This window comes from Hylobates moloch, unplaced genomic scaffold (assembly GCF_009828535.3).
Source record: "Hylobates moloch isolate HMO894 unplaced genomic scaffold, HMol_V3 SCAFFOLD_18, whole genome shotgun sequence".
Classification (NCBI taxonomy): Eukaryota; Metazoa; Chordata; class Mammalia; order Primates; family Hylobatidae; genus Hylobates; species Hylobates moloch.
In genome coordinates this window covers 67,804,151-67,819,995 of record NW_026652293.1, presented here as the reverse complement: position 1 = coordinate 67,819,995, position 15,845 = coordinate 67,804,151, and the positions used below count along the sequence as shown (strand labels likewise).

At 37.3% G+C, this 15,845-nt stretch overlaps 1 protein-coding gene across 7 annotated transcripts in view; it reads left to right on the top strand.

The window, feature by feature from the left end:
* ARID4B (AT-rich interaction domain 4B) overlaps positions 1-15,845 on the top strand; it is a 166,625-nt gene that overhangs the window by 117,843 nt on the left and 32,937 nt on the right. For 6 of the 7 annotated variants that reach the window (XM_058430602.1, XM_032136437.2, XM_032136436.2 and 3 more), the window contains exon 17: positions 797-1,057. The exons of the other annotated variant lie outside the window; for it this stretch is intronic. In XM_058430602.1, coding sequence (XP_058286585.1) covers positions 797-1,057 — 261 coding nt within the window. The remainder of the gene's footprint in view (positions 1-796; positions 1,058-15,845) is intronic. 7 annotated transcript variants of the gene reach the window in all.

Below are 15,845 nucleotides of genomic sequence, written 5' to 3'. Positions count from 1 at the left end.
TAGAATAGTTTGACTTTTAGTTTCATATACTTGTAGTTGGCCTCTCATCTGTCTATTTCTTTGGAACATCAAAGTTGAGAAGATTTGTAGAAGATGTTAATAAATCTGTGGTAATGAGAGTAGAAATTGTATTGAAGTTTAAAAGAAAGAACAAACCTGATAAGATATTGGTAGTACATTATTAGAATATTTCTGTTTAAATTAAAATAGTATTTCAGTTATTATAACATTTGAAAATTCGGTTGGAGAATGTTTTAAAGTTATTAAGACTGCCATCTGCTAGTAAAAATTATTGTTTCAAACTTCCTGAGGCCTCCAGCTTGGGTGGACAGAGCAAGACTCTGTCTCTAAAAAAATAAAACAAACATCTTGAGGCTGGAAATATTTGAATGAAAAATAATTTTTAGTTGTAAAATGGCAATGAAGTATAATGAATTTTTTTGTCAATTGAGATGTAAAACACTTTTATTAATAAAACATCAAAAAAAATTGTTAGCGTTGACCATACTTGCTTCTTGCTGTTCGGCACAAATTCTGTTCTTCTGACTTTTGGAAATTTTCTTTTACTGCACTTACTTTTGAATCTTCATTTTCTCTAAATGTGTCTTTCTGTAACCTTGGTTGTCTTACAGTTTTAGTTTTTAATAGTAAAATGAAACTCTGAGAATTTCATACACGTGGAACCTGCTTTTCCTGGAACAATCACAGCCACAACTTTTATCAATATATGTGGTTTGGAACTGAAAAACTTATGAAGTGTCTTTTATTAACTCTGCAATTTTTTAAACCTTTCAAGAGATGAAACGAATAAAGAAGAAGATGAAGATGATGAAGAAGCAGAAGAGGAGGAGGAGGAGGAGGAAGAAGAAGAAGAGGATGAAGATGATGATGACAACAATGAGGAAGAGGAGTTTGAATGCTATCCACCAGGCATGAAAGTCCAAGTGCGGTATGGACGAGGGAAAAATCAAAAAATGTATGAAGCTAGTATTAAAGATTCTGATGTCGAAGGTGGAGAGGTCCTTTACTTGGTGCATTACTGCGGATGGAATGTGAGGTAACTTGAGTTTTAGCTAGTGATTATTACCTAAAAACAATTATAAAATACTTTTCTATTTAAAAACTTAAGTAATGGATTACAGATTTATTAGTATTCTAATTGAGGTCATAGTACCTTATAAAAATACATAGTTTTTAGCATGTAAATACCTCACTTAGTGACTTACAATTAATGTTTTCACTACTTAGAAGATATCCCTAATGTCTAGAAAACTGAGGTCTACACACTGGATTTTTATATACTACATGTAGATCAGTAGACAAAACATTGTTGAAATGATCAGAACTTCTGGACATCTACAAACCAATTATCAGACTGCTTGCTGTCTTGCATTTTAAACTACATTGCCACAGTAACCTCTTTCTTGTATTCTTAAGTCATTTCTTTCCTTCTGTAGTCAGAGATTTAAAATCCTAGGAAACATTAGCTATTTTAAGAAAGCCTTATCTCCTTATTAACAGCTATTGCATTACAACCTTATTCAGAAGTCTCAGAAATTTATTAGTATCTTTGAAAAAATATGGTTGAACATGTAAGCAGGCCTGCTTCACTAAAATAGAATATACTTTTTGACTGCTCCTAACCTAGGGAACTGAAAGGCAGGAGTGAAATTTGGTTTTAAGTCATGTTGAATGACTTAAGCATTTTTCTTAGATAAATTTTCTTTGGCTTTCCAAAGAAATTTTGTATTTTGATTTTATCCAAAATTGGCAAGCCAGTTTTGGGATCTATTCGTTCAGTTATCTTTTAAGAATAATTTATTTTAGAATATTTGATATTATATTTGAAATGTAGCCTATAAGACAGATACCTGGAAAGATTAACCATAGAAGTTTTAAGTTGTGGTTTCATGGTGTACCTAGTGTCTTCAAGGAGGAATACAGTTCTCATGCTTTATACTTAAATTATATTCTGTGGTTTGGGAAGTTAATAGGAAGGCATCATCTCAAATTCTGTGTTTGAGTGTTGCAAATGAAATTTTGATTCTCTTTAATCACTTCCCACAATGCCCTTTCTCTAAAGAAAATCACTTCTGAGAGTTTTGAGGCTGCCCTTACTAACTTTTCATTCTACTTTCACATACATATAAATGTACTCATAGAAAATATATAGTATTCTTACATGCATGTGTTTTAAATAAATTATACTATACAAAATTCTGTTTCTTAAATTTTTTGTTGTCCTGTTGTGTAATAGGAAGCTCATGATCTAATCTGATTACCTTTCTTATTTTGAGAAAAGTACCAGTCCGATCCATTCTGATGCTTGGAAGAAAATAGCAAATAGCAACTTAAGTCATGAGGAAATGTTCAGAAGTTTTGTTTTGGGCTCATTCTTTATTATGTCTAATCAGGATACAGTTTGATATTTTAAGAATACCTATCGTCAGAGCTTAGATGTGATAGTTATCTACAAACATAAGTTTTTCCAGATACCACTTTAACACACTGCACAATTTATCCTTTCACCTGTTGGTTCTTTTTTTGTTTGTTTTTTGTTTTTGTTTTTGTCTTTTTTCTGGAGACAAGCTCTACTGCCCAGGCTGGAGCATAGTGGCACGATCTCTACTCACTGCAACTTCCACCTCCTGGGCTCAAGCGATTCTTGTGCCGCAGCCTCCTGAGTAGCTAGGATTATAGGTGCCCGCCATTGTGCCTGGCTAATTTTCATATTTTTAGTAGAGGTGGGGTCTTGCCATGTTTGTCTTGAACTCCTGACCTCAGGTGATCCACCTCGGCCTACCAAAGTGCTGGGATTGCAGGTGTCAGCTGTTGGTTCTTATGCTGCCTTTCTGGTACGTGATTTTCCTCACCTGAAGGCCTGGCTATTAATGAATATATTCCAAAGAAGGTACTTGAGATCTCAGATATAGTTACCAATAGAATATTTTGTCCAGTTTTTGACTTCTAGTCATTTTGATCTTACTAAATTATCTTACTGAATATAAATGTAGAGGGAGTTCTACTTCTGCCCAAGATATAAATGTAAATGTAGAATATGTTAGTTTAAAATTAGAAGAAAAAAGCTGGGCGTGGTGTTGCATGCCTGTAGTCCCAGCTACTGAGGTGGGAGGATGGCTTGAGCCCAGGGCCAGGCTTGTCTTGAACTCCTGACCTCAGGTGATCCGCCTCGGCCTCCCAAAGTGCTGGGATTGCAGGTGTCAGCTGTTGGTTCTTATGCTGCCTTTCTGGTACATGATTTTCCTCACCTGAAGGCCTCGCTATTAATGAATATATTCCAAAGAAGGTACTTGAGATCTCAGATATAGCTACCAATCGAATATTTTGCCCAATTTTTGACTTCTAGTCATTTTGATCTTACTAAATTATCTTACTGAATATAAATGTAGAGGGAGTTCTACTTCTGCCTAGGATATAAATGTAAATGTAGAATATGTTAGTTTAAAATTAGGAAGAAAAAAGCTGGGTGTGGTGTTGCATGCCTGTAGTCCCAGCTACTGAGGTGGGAGGATCGCTTGAACCCAGGAATTTGAGGCTGCAGTGAACTATGATCATGCTACTGTACTCCAGCCTGAGTGCCAGAATGAGACCTCATCTCTTAAATTAAGAAGTACTTGGGTTAGCAAAAACGAATAATTACTGCATAATGCCCACAAGATAGAGTCACAACACCTTTTACCTCTCTTTTTAGTTTTTCTAATTATTTTGTTAGTTTACATGTAGAGGCAGTTTTTCCTCTTGGCCTTTATGAAGTATTTGAAATTCTATGAAAAATGGATAGAATTTAGGTATTCTCTAACTTTCACTATATGTAATCAGGGCTCATTTCCTTCCTTCCTTCCTTTCCTCCTTCCCTCCTTCCTTCCTTCCATGGAGTTTCACTCTTAATGCCCAGCCTGGAGTGCAATGGCTGGATCTTGGCTCACCGCAGCCTCCGCCTCCCGGGTTCAAGCGATTCTCCTGCCTCAGTCTCCTGAGTAGCTGAGATTACAGGCATGCACCACCACGCCCAGCTAATTTTTGTATTTTTAGTAGAGATGGGGTTTCTCCATGTTGGTTAGACTGGTTTCAAACTCCCGACCTCAGGTAATCCACCTGCCTCGGCCTCCCAAAGTGCTGGGACTACAGGCCTCAGCCACCGTGCCCGGCCAAGGCTTATTTTCTATTAATTGGCTGTTTAAACAAAAAAGACTTGGTACATATAAGAACTGAGTCATTCATGAAACTGTTTTACAATTAAGATATAGCTTTGCTTGTTAAGAAAATATTGACTAAAAGAAAGAGAATTCCAGGAGTATTTTGATTTTAGACAGTAGAAAGAATCTCTAGTAATTTAGTTTTTAAATAGCGGGAAGGGAAAGTAAGGAAAGAATTTAAATTGAGGCATTCAAGTTTTTAATAATATAGGAAGGAAAATGGGACCTAGTTCAAGAAGACATGCTTGTGTTACTGTGAAGGTTGCCATCTATTTCTGAGAACTCAAATGCTTATATGCTATGAACTTTCAAAAGAAGAAAACTTAACATCTTGATGAAGACCTATAGGATGGATCTCTATACACTCCAACATCATGGAGAAAACAAATGTACTTCAGTAGATTAAGCAGTTAATCTTCTTAGAGTTAACAGTATTTTATTTCTCTCTACAATAATCAGTCTGTCTTATTGATAAATAAGCAATAATTTTTATTTTTGCTGCTCCTCCAGTTCTGAAGCTAATTTAATAAGGACTGCAACAAATCCTCATCAGCTCTATGACAATTTTTCTTTTATTTTTAGGGTCTTCAGCTTGATCTCTAAATTTATACTTAACAGATGTGAAATTAGAAATGAAGATTTATGCGTGGAGGTTCATGAAAATAGTTTTATCTTCAGTGGCAGTCATTCATGACAAGCAGTTTGGGAGATTTGTGTGGACCTATTTCCATGGTTTTTTTAATCTGAAACATGTATTTCAGATAAAAAAAAAAGAGAGAGAGACAGACAGGACCTCGTGCTGTCACCCAGGCTGGAGTGCATGACTTCTTGGGCTCGAGTGATCCTCCCACCTCAGCCTCTGGAATAGGTGGGACTATAGGTGTGCATCACCACACCTGGCTAATTTTTTATCTTTTGTAGAGATGGGATCTCATTATGTTGCCCAAGCTGGTTTCAAACTCCTGGGCTCAAGCAGTCCTCCTGCCTTGGCTTCCAAAAGTGCTGGGATTATAGACATGAACCAATGCTCCTGGCCATGAAACATGTTTTTCTGGTAAATAGATTTTCTCAAATAATGTAAGAGTATCTGTCTTTTTGTTTAAAAACACTGTTTTTAGGCCAGGCGCAGTAGCTCATGCCTATAATCCCAGCACTTTGGGAGGCCGAGGCGGGCAGGTCACCTGAGGTCAGGAGTTCGAAACCAGCCTGGCCAACATGGCGAAACCTCATCTCTACTAAAAATACAAAAATTAGCTGGACGTGGTGGCAGGTGCCTGTAATCCGATCTACGTGGGAGGCTGAGGCATGAGAATCACTTGATCCAGGGGCACAGAGGTTGCAGTGAACCAAGATCATGCCATTGCACTCCAGTCTGGGTGACAGAGCAAGACTCCATCTCAAAAAAAAAAAAAAAATCCTTGTTAATTTTTACATTTTTCTTTTTTTTCTAACTAAAATGCTATTTGTTTGTTTGTTTGTTTCTGAGATGGAGTTTTGCTCTTGTTGTCGAGGCTGGAGTGCAGCCGCGTGATATCATCTCACTGCCACCTCCGCCTCCTAGGTTCAAGAGATTCCCCTGTCTCAGCCTCCCAAGTAGCTGGGATTATAGGCATATGCCACCATGCCCAGCAAATTTTTGTATTTTTAGTAGAGATAGGGTTTCACCATGTTGTCCAGACTGGTCTGGAATGCCTGACCTCAGGTGATCTGCCCACCTCTGCCTCCGTAAGTGGTGGGATTATAGGCGTGAGCCACTGCGCCCGACCTGTATAAATCTTTAATATAATTTTCATGTATGTCCCTATTTCACAGCTGAAAATGTTGATTTTTGTTATACAAAGGTTAACATTTGGGCAAGTTTGTTTTCTACTATTGTGATGAAAAAAAAAAAAAGTCATATTTTAACATGTTCACACCACCTTTACTGGAAAGAGCTTGAACTCTTTAACCACAAATAGCATAATACTTTTGCAGAATTTTTCTGATGTAGTGACAGTATCTAAAACTATTGTCTAGCACTATATTACTTACTATGTCACCAAGCGCTGGGAATGTTTGGAGTATGCTCATAAATTATTTTTTAAACTCTTCTAAAAATAACAATTTAGAAAAATGAGAAAAATACATAAAAGTAGAAAGATAAAATTATTGCTGGCCAGGCACGGTGGCTCACGCCTGTAATCCCAGCACTTTGGGAGGCTGAGGTGGGCGGATCACCTGAGGTCGGGAGTTCGACACCAGCCTGACCAACATGGAGAAGCCCTGTCTCTACTAAAAAAATACAAAATTAGCCAGGCATGGAGGCACATGCCTATAATCCCAGCTACTAGGGAGGATGAGGCAGGAGAATTGCTCAAACCTGGGAGACGGAGATTGCGGTGAGCCGAGATCGTGCCATTGCACTCCAGCCTGGGCAACAAGAGTGAAACTCCATCTAAAAAATAAATAAATAAAAAATAAATAAAATTATTAACATTATAGTGTGTTCTCTTTTAGTCTTTTAAAATGTTTCCATACATTTAAAAAAATTTAGTTCTGCTTAAGTAGTTTTTAATAGTAGGCTCTCTGTTATATTTAACTTCTCTTAGTGATGTTAATATTTTATAGAGAATCTTAGTGTAATTATCTAATTGATCCTTTTCACTCTCAAGTTTCTAAGTCGTGTCGTAAATATGGGATTGATTTTTGAAAGTAAGGGTACACATTGAAATTAACATGCCATAAACTGGTTGAGTGTGTTGGATTTCTTTGTTTAGTAACAACTGAGTGAAACTATCTAGACTAATTGGCATGGAATTTAAAATACATCAATATTTTGTAATAGTATATCAATACTGATTGAATATTCTCGCTCATTTCCAACTTGGCTTTCTGTAATCAAAGAGTTGCAAATTTAGTTAGAGAATAATTTTTTATATGTTGAAGATCACCAGCTGCATTAATGGGAACCCAAAAGTAAAAGAGACACTGTAAAACTTCAGTTGTCTCTTAAATAAGCCACAACAGTTCTAGTTCATGTTAACAGTTATAGAGAACTGAAAATGAGCTAAATTATGCTAAATATATTATTTGAAATTAAAAATGTATTACATTTAAACAATATTTTCGCCAAACAAATTAAATCCTCTTAGGAGGGAATGAGTTAGGGGTTGAGAAAACCTGGTAAAAGGCTTTCACAAATAAGTAGGCTCAATCCTACTTTTTGCCATCATTCAGTTGCTTTTTATCACGCTTTATTCCTTTATTTTCCAAACATAAGTTGAATATCCACTATGTGCCAAATACTGTGCTTGTCACCAAAGATACCAAGAAGTGGTCCTTATTAAGGAATTCATAATAATAATAAATTCCTTATTAAGGTATTGATCCTACCACCCCTTACCTCTCCACCCCAGTTAATGTGCTCAGTCTTCCCTTGATACTGCTTATATTCCCTGGCATTTATTATTATAATCACTTCTTTTGACTTGAGCTCTTCTTTTTCTCTCCTTTTGCTTTATAGTACTCATCTGACAAAACAACAAGAACCTTGATTAAATCTAACCCTCCAGGTTCTTGTCTGCACCTGTGCAGCCGATCCTGGTTGGAATAAAGCAAGCAACCACAATGACTGTTCTTATTTTAAATTCATAACTGTGAACCTCATGTGGGTCCTTAATTCTTTATATCCTTCTTGCATTCACTCTCCTACTTTCTTAGAAGACTATTTCATACTGCTGCTTATGTCTTCACATCCCCAACATCTCTTCCCTATCCTCATTTTCAGCTGGTGACCTTGCTTTGTACCTACTGAGAGATAGAAATAAGAAAAACATTTCTACACACTTCGTTAGATCTGCCTGCCTAACTGCATTTGCTGCCACATTCTCTTGTGTTTTCATCTTTAGCTACAGATGTACAATCATGCTACTGTCTGAAGCCAGTCTTCATAACCATCCCTTCTTGCCTGATCAAAGACATGGCCCATTTTCTTGCTCTGTTCTAAGTCATTCCCACTGCTTACAGATCTGTAGTTAGTTATTTGTCCCATCTCAAGGAAAATCTTTTCTGGAGTCTGACTTCTCCTACTGTGACATTTCTTCGCTCCATTTTCATTCAGCAGAACTGTTTGAAAGTTACCTACACTTGTTATTCAGTTTCTCTCCTTTTTCTGTATAAATCCACTCTCATCAGCCTTTTGTTCACTGTGTCTCCACAACTGTGCTTACCAGGAACACTAGTGACCCTTTGTAAATAAATTCCTCCTGCTTTTCTTGCCCTCTTACATGCCTTATCAGTGGCTTTAGTCAGTTGATCACTCCTTCCATGATATGCTTTGCTTGGGCTCCAGCTGCTCCAGCTACAACCATTTTTCTTGTTTATTTTCCTTTTCTTCCCTTGTCAAAATTAAGAAACCACTCCTCAATTATCTTTTCTGTCTTCCTCATCTTTATGTGTTTTCTTTCTTCTAATTGTTCCCCTATTTCTTTCTGATATCCATTTAACATTTTTTTGGTTTCTGTACCTATTTTTCTAATCCTAACTTGAGTCACAATTCTGATATTGAATTTTTCTAAATTATTTTTCTGAGCCAAAGGAATTTGATCTGGAATATAACTTTCACCTAGGACTCTGGGTAAATTCTTTCCCTTCAACTCTCCTGTCCCTCCTTTTCTTTTTTTCTTCATCGTTCAAGCTTTCTACATCAGGACTGCATTATGTATTATTACAAAAGTGAACTTAATTTTAAAATATGAAAAACATTTCTGTTTCGTATCTATTCTCCTAATATCCCTTACCACATCTAGAAAAGTATTCATTTGGCATATGGTAAGTACTAAATGAATGTTGTACTAAATTGGACCTCCTGACAACAAAATGGAAGTAGAGCAGGAGGTAAAATCCAAATAAAAGCCACTGGTTTTTTAAAGCGATACCTATAATAGGGGATTGAGACAGATATGGCTTGACCCTCTCACTGGAGCTGCTTCTCACCTCATTTATATATAACTCTGTGTTTCACTTTCTGAGGAATTGTCAAACTTTTCCACAGAGACAACACTGTTTTACATTCTCACCAGCAATGTGTTAGCGTTCCAGGTTCTCTGCAGCCTTGCCAACACTTGTTATTCTCTGTTTAAAACAATTTGGAGGTTATAGCCATTCTAATGAGTATGAAGTAGTATCTCATTGTGCTTTTGATTTGCATTTCCCTAATGACTAGAGTTGAACATTTTTTCATGTACTTATTAGCCATTTGTTTATCTTCTTAGAGGAACGTCCCTTCAAATTTTTGCCATTTTTCAATTGGTCAGTTGTTTTGTTGTTGTTGAATTGTAGTTCTTCATATATTCTAGATGTTATTCCCTTATCAGATACATGATTTGCAAATGTTTCTTTTGTTGCCTCTGCTTTTGATGTTATTTCCAAAGAAACATTGCCAAATCCAGTGTTCTGAAAATTTTCCTGTATGTTTTCTTCCAAGAACTTTATAGTTTTAGCTGTAATGTTTACATCGTTGATCTAATTTGAGTTCGTATTTATATATGATATATGTGACCTCTGGGTTACATAAAGAGCCCATCTCTTAGCAAGCAAAATGGAGTCGAGACTGAGAGACTGGAATGAATTTAATTGGAAATACTAATTTTCTGCGACTTTTTAGCTATTCTTAGTCTCCTTTTGTCCTTAAAAAATTTTTAAGTCACTTTCCAGCTTAATTTCTTAGTTCTTTCCTGCTCTAAAATGTTTTGTGTCCTTCATTTTTTTTCTTTTTTCTTTTATTTCCATGTAATCTGATCCCTGCTATACTTGAGTTGTGTATGCCATTGGATTTAGGAATATTGAAATAGAGTACAAAGTTGTTCTACTCATTTTCTTTGAAATAATTGTCCTGGTAATGATAGAAAGCAAGGTACCCTGGGAAGTTGTCTGCCTTGTTTCTATAGTACAGAAGTCAGAGGCCTATAAAATGACCATTGCACAGTGGTTTCCATTATCTGTAAATTTGTATTAAAAGAGAGTGGCTTTTGAGTTAACCATAGTTTTTGATACAAATGAACATAAACATTTCCTTCATGAAAAAAGATGATAATTCAGTTATGTATTGTACTCAAATGGGCTTTAATTTTTCTTTGTGTATTCATCTTAGAGTGTTTACTAAACTTGGACCTGTTTCATTCAGTAGTTTTGTAGATTGGCAGGTACATTGGTATTTTTGTCTAAGTATACACAAATAACCAATTCCATACATTTATCAAGTATTAACAAAGCACACTTTTGGGGAATTTAAAAAACTTAGCATCTGCATTACAATATGCAATTAATGGCACAGTCAACCATTTGCAGTTGTCTTTGTACGCTTTGGTAAAATGCTGTATTAGTGTTCTTATTATTACATATTACCTCTGCCTATACTTCCGTTTCATTTTATAGCATTATATTGCTTAGGAAAACCTATTGATATAATTACTATACCATTCCGTTGAGCTGTTTTTATCAACTCTTAAATATGACTATGCTATAATATTTATGGTTCTGTCATTCTGCTGTTATATTCTTAAGCATGAGGAATACCATTCCTGTCTCTCTGATGTAGATTTAAGTGTTATATGAAGTAGAAATATGAAATGTTTATATCATACTTAGGAATTTTATTTTATTTTATTTTATTTTATTTTGAAGCGGAGTCTCGCTCCGTCGCCCAGGCTAGAGTGCAGTGGCACGATCTCGGCTCACTGCAACCTCTGCCTTCTGGGTTCAAGCAATTCTTCTGCCTCAGCCTCCCGAGTAGCTGGGACTACAGGCATGTGCCACCATGCCTGGCTAATTTTTGTATTTTTAGGAGAGATGAGGTTTCACCATGCTGGCCAGGCTGGTCTTGAAATCCTGACCTCATGATCCACTTGCCTCGGCCTCCCAAAATGTTAGGATTACAGGCGTGAGCCACTGCACCCGGCAGGAATTTAATTTTGAATAATATACTACTTTTTTGTTTCATTTTATTATAGGTACATGATTAAAAGTATTAATTGTGATCAGTTGTTATTTTCATAGATCTTGTTTTAGATATTCAGATTAAAATACATGTAAATTGAGATTATATAAAATTCATAAAGTAGGTAAATATTGATAAAATTGCTTATAAAGTTTATAATTGATAACGATTAACACTGCTTTTTATCTTGACATGGTGTTTTTTTTTCTATTATTTTGTCATACTTTTATTTATTTAATTCAGGAGGGGAAATCCCTTTCCTTACTAAGACAGTACAAATTTCCACTTTAGATGTGAGGTTCTTTTTTTTTTTTTTTTTTGAGACGGAGTCTTGCTCTGTGCCCCAGGCTGGAGTGCAGTGGCGCGATCTTGGCTCACTGCAAGCTCCGCCTCCCGGGTTCACGCCATTCTCCTGCCTCAGCCTCCCGAGTAGCTGGGACTACAGGCGCCCGCCAACACACCCGGCTAATTTTTTGTATTTTTAGTAGAGACGGGGTTTCACCGTGTTAGCCAGGATGGTCTCGATCTCCTGACCTCGTGATCCGCCCGCCTTGGCCTCCCAAAGTGCTGGGATTACAGGCTTGAGCCACCGCGCCCGGCCAGATGTGAGGTTCTTAAAAACTAAATAAGTTAATTATATGACATACATTAACTTTTTTGATTATAGAGGGGCAAGATATAAAATACATATTGTGCAACAATTATTAAATGAATCTATTCATTATAGAAAACAAAATATAGATGATTTTAACATTTACTTAATGATTGGCTATTAGATTTTTATCTTATCTATACATATTTCAGAGAGTGAGGTTTTAAGTATTATATTAATTTGATTTTACTTACAAAGTTATTTTTAAAATACCTTTATTCTGCATGCTATTTATTTTTAATTCTCTAAGACTGTGCTTTTTAGGTATGTATTAACTATATGCTGATAATATTTCTTTTAAAATTGGGTTTAAGAAGAACCAAAAGCTGAATTGATGTGGGCATATTAACCATTTTGGTAGTGTATCTGGTCGACTAACGTTCTTTTCCGTTTTTATTATTACGAAATGATTTCTTACATAATTTGCCAGTGCATCCGTACAAAAGCCATAAAGTTTTCTTTTTAGAAATCCAATTTTTCTGTGGTGAGAGCAAGTATGCTATGGTCTCTGAATGGTATCTTTTAGCTTTGTATGAATATTTTTAAGCATTTGAAAAATCAAATATTTGTGTAGTGGCTTCTTTCAGAAAGTTTCACGTTTGTATTCACAATTTGTCATTACTGTTTAGTGTTGTCTTCTTTTGTTGAATTGTAAGCTCCTCGCAGGCAAGAGCTGTGTTTGTTGATTCATTGCTGAGTACCCAGTGCCTAGTGCAGACTCTGTTATTACATAATAGATACCTAAGAGGTGTTTGTCAAATGAATACGTCCACATATGTACTTACAGTCTTGGAGTCTCATATAATTTTTCATTCTACAGCCAGGTGCGGTGGCTCACGCCTGTAATCCTAGCACTTTAGGGGGCCGAGGCGGGCAAATCACCTAAGGTCAGGAGTTCAAGACAAGTCTGGCCAACACGGCAAAACCCAGTCTCTACTAAAAATACAAAAATTAGCCGGACGTGGTGGCACACACCTGTAATCCCAGCTACTCGGGAGGCTGAGGCAGGAGAAGGACTTGAACCTGAGAGGCGGAGGTTGCAGTGAGCTGAGATCGCACCATTGCACTCCAGCCAGAGTGACAGAGCAAAACTCCGTCTCAAAAAAAAAAAAAAAATTTCATTGTAACTTCATTTTATGTAGGTCAGGGAACATACTAGATCTTCAGAAGTTAAATGAGTTTATCATGCATATGTTCTTTTATGTTTTGTTAGTTGAATGTTAAGTGATCTCAACAGAAATATTATCAGGCAAGTCATATATATACCTTGGAAATATTTTCCTTAGTACTTTAGATAAATATTCAATAAGATACTTGTTTAGATTCCATCTGTAGAATTAATTATATTGACTGTATTGATAACTGAATTGAAAAAGTATAGGCTAATCACTGTCTTAATTTTCTAACTCAATATTTGTTTTTAATATTTGTTTCAATACTTTTTGTTTGTTTCAGTATTTCTTTTTAAATGGAAGCATTTAGTAATGCTCTTTCCCTTGTGCCCTGCAAGATTAATTTATTTCTTGTTATTATGAAAAGGCCATTTATGATCTTGTAATCATAATTCTTAAAGGTTAAGACCAGTTAAAGCCAGGATAGATAAACTATCCTGGATTGTATATACACGTATATATTGTGTATATATATGTAATATATATATATATAAAATACAACCCAGTCTACCTGAATTTTTACATTTTCAGAAAACTCTATTGCTTGAATCTAAAATTGCAAGACTATTTTATTTTATTTTATTTTACTTTGCATATTTTTTTTGAGACAGAGTCTTGCTCTGTTGCCCAGGTTGGAGTGCAGTAGTGCAATCTTGGCTCATTGCAACCTCTGCCTTCTGGGTTCAAGTGATTCTCCTGCCTCAGCCTCCTGAGTAGCTGGGATTACAGGCATGCGCCACCGTGCCCAGCTGATTTTTGTATTTTTAGTAGAGATGGGGTTTCGCCATGTTAGCCAGGCTGGTCTGGAAGTATTTTAAAACCAAAAGGTTTGTATTTAACTTACTTACTAAGATTATTGTATTCCGCCAGATGCAGTGGCTCACACCTATAATCCCAGCACTTTGGGAGGCCGAGGTGGGCGAATCACTAGAGCCCAGGAGTTTGAGACCAGCCTGAGAAACATAGTGACACCCTCTCTCTACAAAATACAAAAAAATTATCCAGGTGTGGTGGTGAATGCCTGGAGTCCCAACTGTTCAGGAGTCTGAGGTGGGACAATTGATACTGGGAGGTCAAGGCTGCAGTGAGCCAGGATGGCGCTACTACACTCCAGCCTGAGCAACAGAGACTCTGTATGAAGAAGAAAAAAAAAAGAAGATTCTCGTATTTCTTAAGAATGTACTTTCAGGGATGAATAGATATCTTACTTGACATGGTACCCCAAGGAGAAATTGAGAAATATTTTATGGCCTTCTATTTCTTAGCTGCAGTTTCACTCTTTGCCACTTCCTTTCCAGTTATTTTATTTTACTTTATTTTATTTTTATTTATTTTATTTTTTTTGGAAATACAATCTCGCTGTGTCACCCAGGCTGGAGTGCAGTGGTGCGGTCTCGGCTCACTGCCACCTCTGCCTCCCGGGTTCAAGTGATTCTCCTGCCCCAGCCTCCCAAGTATCTGGGACTACAGGTGCCTGCCACCACATCTGGCTAATTTTTTTTGTATTTTTATTAGAGATGGGGTTTCACTATGTTGGCCAGGCTGGTGTTGAACTCCTGATCTTGTGATCCACCATCCTCGGCCTCCCAAAGTGCTAGGATTACAGGCATGAGCCACCGGGCCTGGCCTATTTTAATTTTTTATGAAATTCAAGATATGTGAACTTGAGTTAAAATTTCCCATTTTCTATCTGCATTGACTATTTTCTTATCTATTATGTCTAAGGTAAATTTGGTGTTGTCTCTTTTTAATATATACTGAATATACTGTATTTTTAAAAGTCTAAATTTATAAAGAAGAAGCAGGATTAACTGTAGCTTTTTGTTGCAGTTCTGAAGTAAATTCTTCTTTGAAGCCTGTGCTTCTTTGGTAAGGAGTGAGAAATCTTGACCCACTAATACTGCTTTCTTAAATTTTTTTTTTTGGAGACGGTGTCTCGCTCTGTCACCCAGGCTGGAGTGCAGTGGCGCGATCTCCGCTCACTGCAAGCTCCACCTCCCGGGTTCTCGCCATTCTCCTGCCTGAGCCTCTCTGAGTAGCTGGGACTACAGGCGCCCGCCACCACGCCCGGCCAATTTTTTGTGTTTTTAGTAGAGACGGGGTTTCACCGTGGTCTCGATCTCCTGACCTCGTGATCCGCCCGCCTCGGCCTCCCAAAGTGCTGGGATTACAAGCGTGAGCCACCGCGCCCGGCCCTGCTTTCTTAAATTAATTGGCACCAGTAATTATGCCAGTCTAAGACGTTCTTTCTTACATAATTTTAATGTCTGTAGGAAATATAGGGTTTTCATGTAGAGTTTTTCCCCACATGAATTTTATTTTTTTGAGATGAGTCTTGCTCTGTCACCCAGGCTAGAGTGCCATGGCATGCGATCTTGGCTCACTGCAACCTCCGCCTCTCAGGTTCAAGCTATTCTGCCTCAGCATCCCGAGTAGCTGGGACTACAGGCGCCCGCTACCATGCCTGGCTGATTTTTGTATTTTTAGTAGAGACACGGTTTCACCACCTTGGCCAGGCTGGTCTCGAACTCCTGACCTCATGATCTGCCCACCTCAGCCTCGGCCTCCCAAAGTGCTGGGATTACAGGCATGAGCCACTGCACCCGGCCTAATTTTTATCTTTTTCTTAGAGACGGAGTTTTACCACGTTGGTCAGGCTGGTCTCGAAGTCCTAGCCTCAGGTGATCTGCCTGTCTGGGCCTCCCATAGTTCTGGGATTACAGGTGTGAGCCACCGTGTCCGGCCTCCCCACGTGAATTTGTGCGTGTGTGTGTGTGTGTTTTTTTTTTCCTATTCTTTGAAAATATCCTGTAGAGAAAATAGAAGAT